General features: G+C 33.7%; 2 protein-coding genes across 2 annotated transcripts; both read right to left on the bottom strand.

The window, feature by feature from the left end:
• Window positions 1-948: 948 nt before the first annotated feature.
• MONOS_8927 (putative vacuolar proton pump subunit H) lies at window positions 949-3128 on the bottom strand. The gene is made up of 4 exons (XM_067879377.1): window positions 2931-3128; window positions 2769-2871; window positions 1628-2693; window positions 949-1415 (listed from the first exon to the last, which is right to left on the bottom strand). The coding sequence occupies exons 1-4, from the start codon at window positions 3099-3101 to the stop codon at window positions 1145-1147; spliced, it is 1611 nt and encodes a 536-aa protein (XP_067721174.1). The 5' UTR covers window positions 3102-3128; the 3' UTR covers window positions 949-1144.
• Window positions 3129-5363: 2235 nt separating this feature from the next.
• On the bottom strand, window positions 5364-5795 carry MONOS_8926 (uncharacterized protein; the record flags this gene model as incomplete). Its single annotated transcript, XM_067879376.1, has 1 exon — window positions 5364-5795. The coding sequence occupies one exon, from the start codon at window positions 5793-5795 to the stop codon at window positions 5364-5366; it is 432 nt and encodes a 143-aa protein (XP_067721173.1).
• Between the last annotated feature and the right edge of the window lie 5023 nt (window positions 5796-10818).

The raw sequence follows: 10818 nt of genomic DNA, 5'->3' as shown, positions 1-10818 counted from the left end.
AATAATTGCATTTTTATAACTGGTGCATATGTTTATTGACAAAAAATATTATTCGTTTTGCAACTTTGATTCTCTTTGGTATTGCTCGTTAATTGCACAGATTTCACTTGTGACTTCTTTTTTTTTTTTTTTTTTTTTTTTTTTTTTTTTTTTTTGATGATTTAGCTGTTATATTGAGTTTTCAGAAGCCGTTCAATTGACCTTAACTTTACAAAGGCTTCATGATTATGATGACAACCTTAGCTTTCAATTATTTCTTTTAACCTACAGATATTTATGTTCCCTTGTTGTTTGTGCTAAAAATTAAGAATTGTCTAAAGAGTATTTAGTTATAGTGAAAACAACACCTCGTTTATATAGTTTTTAGTTATTGAGGAAATTTTTAATATATTCTTATTTTCTTTCTTTCTTTCTTTCTTTCTTTTCAGCATTTCGATGACAATTCTTTTTGTAACTTTAGTACATTTTTATAACATTTCACAAACACGTTATCCAAGTTTTATTGTTGCAATGGTTTTTATAAGTTTATAAGATCAAACGTGGATAATTTTACTTGTGTCTTTTTTTTTTCAACGTTTGTGTAAGATGACTTCTGTAAGATTTTATGTGACTTCAAACTGAAGTTTTTTCCTTGACATTTTTGTGTATTTTCATCTTCTTATACTTAAAAATGCTGTTTAAATTAATAAATTTTTTTCCATTGTGACTAATCCTTGGCCAAAATTTTATTTTTTTATAAACGCAACTTTACAAAAAATACAATTTTTTATTTGTTGCAGATGCACACAATATATTCATGCTCTTCAATCATCAATATAAGGATTAAGTTTTTAAGAGCAAATAAACTGTAATAATAAGCTTTATGTAAAGAACACAAAAGCTTTTTAGCATTTTTATGATGTATTTTGATGGAATCAGATACAACGTCAAAAAGAATGAATTTGCATCTTTGCTTTGAATTAAATAAATTTTAGCATATTTGAATAGAGAATAGTTTATGGAATGTGAGAAAGAAGTGAAGAAGAAAAAAAGATGGATGAATGTAACAAGAGCATTCAAAAAAATCCTGTTCGCCATAATTCTCTTGTTTATAACAAGTCTCTTCCACATACTCTACTCCTTTTTCCTATCAGCTGGCTACAACTCAAACGGGAGATGGAGAAGCAAGCGGGTTTTTCATGGCACCAGAAGCTGAATGGGCAGACGAAGAAGCAGAAGAGGAGGAAGCAGAGCCAACAGCGGGTGAAGAGGAAGGAACAGGCGAGGAAGCAAAGGAGGAGCCCATCGATTGGAGAACACCCCACTTCTGAGTCAGAATCTTCTGGATGCACAGCAGAGCCTCCCGCTGCACTGTCTGGTCTTCGGCAGACATCAGCTCCAATATACGTGATTTGATGTTGTAGCTCTCGATTAAACTGCGTTTGTATGGGGGGAAATAAAATAAATAGGATATATTAAATAATGAAAAGCGATAAAATATTGAAAAATGGTGTTTAATTGAAATGTTTTTTGTGTTAAGCACAAGTGAATAAATGTGTTAATTCAGAAAAGTTAAAATGCATAATCTCTTCTTTTCTTTCTTTTTCTTTCCCGAAAAAAAAAAAATATGTTCTCCAAAAACGCATACGCTCTTCCACGTGGGTGAAACACTGCAAAGTTTCCAATATCTCTGCAAACAACAGCCAAAGTGACTGGATCTTGAGAAAACAGCAAAGTCGCTAAATCTCTCACCATCTGGAAATTCTCCGAATCAAATCTGGAATAATTCTCCTTCCAGAATTTCTCCGAGACGTGTGGTGGTGACCATGTGAGGCGGCCAGATTTCAATTCTGCGGCGTATGCCTCCATTGAGCACATCTGATCTTCTTTCTTGTTGAGTGTGTCAGCCACCCACTGGAGATCGTTCTTCAGTTCATCGTCTCTCCATTGCTTGGAGAGGAGAATGTGTAATGCCTTAACGCATCCAGCTTCAATAAGCTGCTGGCCAGCCATTGAAGATGCCATTGCAGATGTCGCATCTGATTCTGATTCAACACCCTTTCCGCTGAGTAGATTCCGAATTATTGCGAGTGACATACGGATAATCTTATCTTTTGTGTGGAATTTCAAGATTTGCACAAGTGCAGGCATCAAGAGAAGATGTCCGGATAAAAGAGGATTGACGTTCGACTTGGAGTTATCTGAAATGTCATATACCGCAGACGAAGAGCTAGAAGCAGGAAGAGAAGATGATGAAGTCATCGAGTCATACAATAATGAGGACTCTCTTAAGTTTGGAACATATTGCGAGGAAAATGAGCATAGCCATAAGCAATACAACGCCTCATATAAAATTTGTAAATTTTGACTTTTGGCTGTTAGCAGTGGAACCAAATATTCCAATCCTGATGATTTTATAAACAAATAACGAATCTTCAGATTTCTAAGAAGTTGTCCAAGTGCGTGAAGGCACAACGTTAATGAATTATCATTGTCTGTCTTCTTCAATACATTTCTGATGTGATGAAGAAATGGATCAAGAATGGCCGATGGAGGTGATGAAGAATTACGAAGCACAATGCAAAGGATTGCCGCTGCTCTTGCTTGGATATATAAATCGTTTCGATCCAAAAAGGAATACAGTGTTTGAAATGAAACTCCAGATTGCTCGGACGCTCCGAGTTCAATCATCAAGGTGCTGTAATCCTTGTCATCTTCAAAGAAATAAAAAACGATGAAATGTCAAATGTAAATGTAATATTATTTTATTATAAACTTGTGCATCAAACCTTCTAATGCAGTCTCAAGTATAGTTAATAAATATCTGAGATATTCCGTTTGGGAAATCTTGTTTAAGCCTTCGAAAATCGCACCAAACCATGCTTTTGGATTCTAAACGTATATAATGTAAAACTTTAATCTGCCGGTTGAAAAAAAAATAAATAGAATACAGATTTGAATTCTCCAAGATCGAATTTTGAGAGAATGTCAATCACAGCAGGAGATAAAATCCCATCTGAAACACTTGCTTTCCAATCAATTGGAGTATTTAATACTCGTTTAATTTCTTCTTCAGACAGCGAAAGGACAACGGGATTGGCTATTTGCGAAGAGATCTCCATTTCAGTTATTGGGCAAACAAAACAAAGAAAAAAGATCTTGCAAAACCCTTACTTTAGTAATTTTTATGACTTCAAAAATGTTAAAAAGTGATTTAATTTGAATTAATTAATTATATATTTATTAAAATATAATGTAACAACAATTTTGTTGATAATTCGATCTTGAAGATTGGAATATCTTTTCTTTCTTGTTTTTGCAAAATTTTATGTTAAAAGGAGCGTTTTTTTTAGGTCATGTATTAAATGAAAAGAAAAGAAAGTTTTGAAGAAATTTCTGAGTTTGTTTTGCGTAATTGCAACTTTTTGAGTCACGATTTTCCAAATCGAAATAAAAATTGTTTTGTTTGATGTCAAGTCATGGACAAAACCCGGGAAAGGGACAAAACCCGGGAATGTCCAATCAATTGAAAAGTTTTTCAACATTTGACTCCACTTCCTGATTTCTTTTCTTTGAATTAACATAAATAAATATATGGGTGATTCTTTTCGAAAACATACTTTTTTTCGGGGTGAAAAAATAATTCGAAAATATCTTAAAAAACTTCATTTTCGAATCCATAAAAACTGTCACATTTATATCTCGATTATGAATTTATATAAAAGAATCTCTAAAACTGTGATTTAATTGTTCAGTAAATCAACAAGATCATCAACACCATAATTTTATTCTGCACATGCTTTGATAAAGAAATGTGTTTTTTTAAATGTGTTGAAGGTATTAAATTCAATCATGTTTTTTTATTTGTAATATTTAAGATAATATATATTGATAATATAAGCCAAATCAAATAAAAATGATACAAATCTATGATTTCTTCTTTTCTTTTGAAAAATGAATTTTTTTGATATACAGAAACTTTCACAGAGCAAATAGCATCTTATCGAACGAAGTTTTAAAGATGAATGACTTTTTTCCTATCTATTTAATTATGAATACTTTAAATATGTTTATTCATTTCTTTTTTTGAACAGATTGTCACTTCAAAAAAAAAAATGATTAATATGGAACTTCAATTTTCTTATTTGAAGAATTTCGAATCTTGAAACAAATGTGAGAAATAATGACTGAAAGGATTATTATTTTTTATGCGAGCAAGAAAGTTCGAATAGTTTTTTATTTCTCAACAATCGGTGACAATTCATTTAATTATTTGGTTGATTATTTAGTGGAAATGGAAATCGAAAAAGAAATGCAATAAATAAATATGATACAGCTCCAACAATTTCGGCTTAAGAAAAATAGCTATTTTCATCAAATGGATTCCGCTCTTATCACTCTATAATTTTGGTTGAACATATCAATTTGAAAGATTGATCGCATCCCAAGAAAAGTGATCCCGTGAATTTGATATTGGCCACACTCCCAGTTTTTTCTGGAGGTGCTGATTCCAGATGGGGAATGAAAAACGGAGAAGGTCATTCCTGTGCATTGCTATCAGTACTGCAATCTTAGCTTGTGATCCACAATGAAGCGTTTTTTTGAAGCCGTCTCCACCTTTCAAGCTGTCAATTGTGAATAAAGCCGATTCTCAGAAGAAGATGTTCTAGCGGAGTGATGGGTATTTTGGCATCGAAAGGCTGTTGTCATTTAACTCGCCTTTCTCGATTATCATGTTGCCCTCTGCCAACGACAATCCGCCTGATGACAAATTCGATTTTGTCTTGTTCTTCATCAGCGCTGCTGCATGTGACAACTGAATGAGCGATTTATTCCATTTGTCGACACTCTCTTCGCTGCTGGAAATTTCTTGAATCCCCACAAACAATCACATGTGCTTTTGAATATCAAATGCAATGCTGATCTCCACAATGTTCACATTTTTTCAACAGCGATTCGCATTTTCATCATAAATTGTTTGCAGGTTATCCAGGCAGAAGATAAAGATGCAGAAAGGAAGCATGCACCCAACAAATCACGACTGAAGTTTCTGATGGAAGAACTGCCAATGGAAACAACTCCAGACATATCTTCGCAAGTGGTAACAATGCAACTATCGTGATACTTCACTCCATCCACCACCGCATCATCAATCACTCCACTTTCACACTTTCCAACTTCAAACAGATTGGATAACAGCTCAACCTGCTTCGCATCCACCTTTGCAAAGGACACCTTGCTTCAGCCAGTCAGCTGGAACACTGGTTCTTAAAATGAAATTTCCGATACAGTGCAATTATCGATGAGCAGAAGTCCGCTTTCAATGCTCAGGAGAGACGAGCTGAGGATAATGGGATGGACGCTGCTTGAAGGCACTTCAGATGCTAAATGGACTGACGAAAGATAAAGTGGCACGTTTGTCTCACCGATGAGTGCTCCTCCTGAAAACGAAAAGGAAGAGCAACGAAGAACGACAACCTCTCGATCTGTTCTTTCTCCGAGGTTGCGATAATGCTGCTGCCATGTGGGATTGTTGAGTTGAGGAACACCTGTGCCGGTGAAGGTGATTCGAGCGAGCGGATGATGAAATTCAGCACATTGCATCTGCTCAAGATGGCAGTGTAGCCGGAGATCAGCAGCTGAGAGAACAATGACGGAATGATGTGCAGCAGCCCTTCGCTCAGCGTGCTGCATGGTTTATCCAGTCCTCCGCACTGCTTGCTGTCATCATGAATGTCCCTGGCCGAAGACACAAACACAGTCTCGCTCTGGCACTTCACAATTCTCTTCAGCAGGTCTTCTTCGTCAAAATGCATATCCGAGGTGTATCCCCCTATCGCAACTTCATTCACTAATAATGCTCTGAAATCCTGAAAGAACTATTAATATGCAATCTGCGCTTTGACAGAGAAGCACAACGTATATTGATTTCATCTTGAATATATGCAGAATTATTCTTGAATAAGATGTTCAACAATTCAAATATTAGCTTTTTTGTCATTGTTGAAACGCATTTCACATCAATTCCCCTGCCTTTTCATGTTGAAAAACATAAATTTTTGTGATTTCACAAACTGAGCAACAAATAAAAGTGTCTCTTCATTCAATGAGCAGAAAATATATCCAATTATTTTAATATAAAAACTCTAAAAAGAAATGAAACTTTTTTTCATATCTAAAACATGAATATTTAAAATTTTCTTGGATCATAAAAACAAATATGTCGACATATTTGAATAAAAAAACACACAAAATATCAATTTCTTAAGTAATTCTAAATAGGAAAGAAGAATGTGAAGCGTCTGTCCTGGGAGGCTGATTCTGGACCCAAATCCTGCAAGAAACTGTGCTGGACCGGTCACAGCACAGTTTCAGGACGGAATCAGCCTAGCCCCAATTTTTTCCACTTTAATGGAAAAAATGTGAGGTACTTCGAAGCATTTGGTATAAACAAATGCACAAAGCTTGAGCAACAGACCACAAAAAAACTCTTCACTGTTCAGAATTACTTAAGGAATAGACACAGTTAAAAAGCAACTTAATGTTTATCAAAAAAACAATTATTATCAAATAATCTTCTCTCTTTGAATAATTTTGCAGTGTAATTTCCAACACTCTCTTCTGCCAAATTGGCGGAACTTTTTTGATAAATTTTTTTTACTCTCTCATCTCTCACTCTTTTTTCCTTGAAATTCACCAAAAAAGATCCTTCACAATTATCTGGCGAAGCAACTGATCTATATATTTTATTCCCTCTTTTCTCGTAGAACAGAAATGTCTTTATCGAATTGATTTCCAATTTTTTCCACAAAATTTTATTAGTTGGAATATATCTATAAAGAATAAGCAAAAAGAGTTTAGAAATTAATTGTCATTATTAATAAGAAATAATACTAATCACAAGAAATAACAAACTTGAGAAAATGACGAATAATTTTGTGAGAATTGTTTGACATTGATTTTTCCTGAATCACACTTTCATGAGGGCGTTCTTCAAAAAACTTGATGAGATCATCGATGTTTTTTATAACAGTTTCACTATCCAGATGAATGTTCAATGTGTTTGTAAGGCATCCAAATTCTCCATCACATTCACATTTTCCGTGTTTTTCACAGAAAAATGATAATGTCGAAGACTTTCCATGAACCACTGCTGAATTATCAGACAAAAGAAAATGCATTACTTGTAAATTCCTAAAGTGTGGTCCTGTATCACACACAAAATGCAAGTTTTTCTTTTGTGATAGCATAGGTTTATTTAGCACTTGGTTCAGGCATTCAATAACGAAACGATAGTCATGTGAGAGAATGCTTGAAAAGAAGTTGAAAATATGCTTCATCTTGTTTTTGTTTTTGTCCACTGTATAGACAATTATGCAGAGATGAGATACCTCATACTTGTCGTAATAGTCCTTGCTGATCTGGTTTCTCCTGAGAGGAAGGGACCAATTTTCTTTGAAATCGAAAAGCACGAGTGCATCATCAATTGATAGATTTTCCTTCATTAGACGATAATAACGTTGCTGGTTCGTTGCAAGTTTTCTGTGATCCTCTATTCCCTTCAATATCTCTTTGTCTTTTTCTGAAAGCTGTTCGGATTTCGTTCTCAAGAATTCTTCTTTCTTTTTCAAATGATTGTATTTTTCGCAAAGATTGCACAAGTCCGTCCTCCGAGCCGCTCGTTTCAGGTGGGAAGTTCTTTTGTAAAATGTGCTTCGAGACATTTTTATGTTTGTTGTTTCTTTCATTTTTTGGAACAACTGTAATTTTGAAGTGTTAATGAGTCTAATTGGAAGCGTTTTTGTTGTTTTTTGATGTTGTGAAGTGTTGTTGTTTAGGGATTCGAATCTGTGAGGGATGTTGTCAGAAGACATTGATATTGAATTCATCATTGTTGAGAAAGTATTTGTTGAAAAAGTTGATTGTGGCAGCAAAGAGTGCGATTTGCCATTATGTTCATTTGTCGAATTCGAAGATGAATTTTTTGTTGAGTTGGTTGTCATTTGAGTATTCTGATCTGAAAGGTTGGATGAGAAAGATGAAATGTTTTCAATTAAAACTTGTTGATTGCTTGAACATGTTGTTCCAGGTTCTGGAGAGCTAGAAACCTCTAAAATGCTATGAGATATCGATATGTCATTCTGTACATCTTTCATAGCTTTTGCTGCAATTTTATTTGACGTGGAAACACAAGGTTGATGTGGATGAAGTGAGAGAAAGTTCAAATTGAAATCTATGTTATTGGAATGAAATGAATTTGATGTGTTGACAGAAGAATTTGACGAGGATGGAAAGTCAAATTGATTGAATGAAGTGCTTGGAGAAGAAATGATGTGATTGTTGTTCAAGTTTTCTTCGCAACAAAATTGATTGTGAATTGGAAAGTCAAGCGAAGATGAAAAATGAGATGTTGAATAAGATGTATTATATGTTTCCTGGCAGTTTTCATTTTCTTTTTGCATTGAAGAGCAATTCTTTGCACATTGATATTGATTTGACTCAGAATCAGTGAAGTGAGAAAAAGAAGAAGAGTGACTAGAATCATTTCCTAATGATATTTTTTTTCCATGGGTTTCATTGATATTTGTGTTTGATAATGATTGTTTTGCAGCTTCATTAACATGTTGATGTGAACTTGATAAAGTTCCATATTGAAAAGGTTCATTGTTTATGTGTAAAACTTGATGTGGATGCTTCTTTTGAAAAGACGGAATCAATGGGGGAGATAGCATTTCAGCAATGTGAATATTTTCTTTTATTTTCACTTGAACGTATATCCACATGACCGGCTGAGAGTTTTTTTTCATATGACTTTTGATTTCATCTTCCACATTCTTGTTGATGATAGAAATCATTTCATCATTGCACAAGTACCAACTGTTGTTTTGAAATGTTGATGACTCTTCATAGCTTCCTAAATGGCAGATGGAAAAAAAATGTCCATTTTCTTTTTCTCCTTTATGAAATAATACTGCAATCAAATTGTAATTAATAGCATTTGAGTCATAATTTGAGAATGCAACTGTTTTTCCATTGATATTTTGAAATGATAAAACTGGGTAAACATTCGTAGGACAAGTATTTGAATCAGATAGTGTTTCAAATGAAATTGATAAAATACGAGGAAATCGACTGATTGATAAAGTTGTCAATTGATGAGTGTTTTTTGAACAACACTCGCAGAATGCATCTCTATTATTTATATTATCCTCACTTATTTCAAACGATTCGTTGAAAGACTTCAATAAATCATTTCCATTCAACCTCAGAATAGGAGTTGTTTCAACAACACCATCATTCCGATGAAAACAATCGATACAAACCCGAGGAAAACAAATTTTCTGTTCCATTTGACTTCGAAATGAAGGATAAATTGATGATATATCGTCAAAAAGGCTCAGAAATGTTTCATAGAACTCGTGTTGAATACCAGTTCGAAGATTATGCATATTTTCCCATTTTTTGACAAAATTCGCAGTCCATTTCGATGTGTGATTACATTGAAAATTTTTGGGTTCTATGTAATGAGGATTCACCAAGCAACATAAGCAATTTTGAATCATTGATGTTTGCCCTTTCCTCTTTTTGAGTTTATCCGAATGGAAAAAAATTGAACGAAACAGTTGAATTGTAGCTGCCAAGAAACATGAATTTCCTTTATTGAGTAAAGGATAAAATTGTGGGATAGCACAATCTCCGTTCTTTTTATTCATTGTTTGTTTTAAAGAAGATTGATTCAACACTCTCTCATTTATATATGAATCTTTTTGTAAACATTCCGCATTTTCTTCTGAATCATCTTCGATGGCAACGTGGTGATATTCATCGATAGAATCAGTTGGATTGACTCTTTGATAAGTGTAAGTCGTAGCTCTTTCATCTTCCAGGTTTTGATTGGATAATCCCGATACCAAGATTAACTCTGGTTCATCTGTATCCATTGCAGAGTTATTAGAAGAAACTTCATGAGTTTCGGTAGTGATGTCCATGGCATCATCATTTTGAAAATCAATTGTTGAAAAATCTGATTCATGACTTTCCTGAAAGTAATTTTCAAGTGGGTCAATGTCAATTTCCATTCCTTCCTCACCGTTAATAATGGAAAAATTATCATCAATAATTGTTGTTGAATCTATTATTTTATTAGAAAAAAAGGAAACAAATATAATTAAAAAATAATTTAATATCAATATATATGAACAAAACAGAAATAGAATAAAACCTTTACGAACACATTTTGATATATAAATATTTTCACACGATTCTGTGGTATTTTCGTTGATGAAGTTAGAAAACGCTTGTTCGTCCTCATAACATAATTCTTAAAATAAAAGAACAAAAAATCATTAATCATTAGACGAAAATCAAAACAAAATTCAAAAAATAAAAAAAAACAAACTGGACTTTGATGGAGGTTGAGGAGGCTTTCTTGGTGGAGTGATATCAAATGAAGTGCTTGAACTGTTTTGCTTGGCGTGATTGTAACTGCCTTTTGTGCATTCAAATCCATAATCCTGCAATTGGGAAAGACTGTACTCATGGCAGACACATTTCAGCAAAGTGACTTTAGTATGAACATTGGTTTCGCTGTTGAAAGCAGAAGCCAAGCGAAGAATTGTAAAATTGGCTTTTTCTACCAAATAAAAGTAAAAATGTAAGTAACTCTCACAATTAAAAAATGATAATAGAGTTGTATACCAGCAAATATTTCTTGAATCTTTGCACTTAGTTTTTTCCCAATGTTTGTGTGAGTAAACATGAATTGCAGCATACTGACTGTATCATTTCCAGATTTTTCGTTCAATTCGTTCCATATGAAAGAGCATTTTTCACTCTTCC

The sequence above is a fragment of the Monocercomonoides exilis genome, assembly GCF_001643675.1.
Source record: "Monocercomonoides exilis strain PA203 chromosome Unknown scaffold49-690789, whole genome shotgun sequence".
Classification (NCBI taxonomy): Eukaryota; Preaxostyla; order Oxymonadida; family Polymastigidae; genus Monocercomonoides; species Monocercomonoides exilis.
This window is presented reverse-complemented; position numbering and strand designations above follow the sequence as displayed.

Excerpts from the sequence above, each read along its gene's own strand:
- MONOS_8927 (XM_067879377.1), bottom strand. The coding sequence starts at position 3,101 with ATGGAGATCTCTTCGCAAATAGCCAATCCCGTTGTCCTTTCGCTGTCT. Across the intron at positions 2,872-2,930 it reads ATCTTGGAGAATTCAAATCT|AATCCAAAAGCATGGTTTGG; the intron begins GTATTCTATTTA and ends ATATACGTTTAG. Across the intron at positions 1,416-1,627 it reads TTTCACCCACGTGGAAGAGC|TTTAATCGAGAGCTACAACA; the intron begins GTATGCGTTTTT and ends ATACAAACGCAG.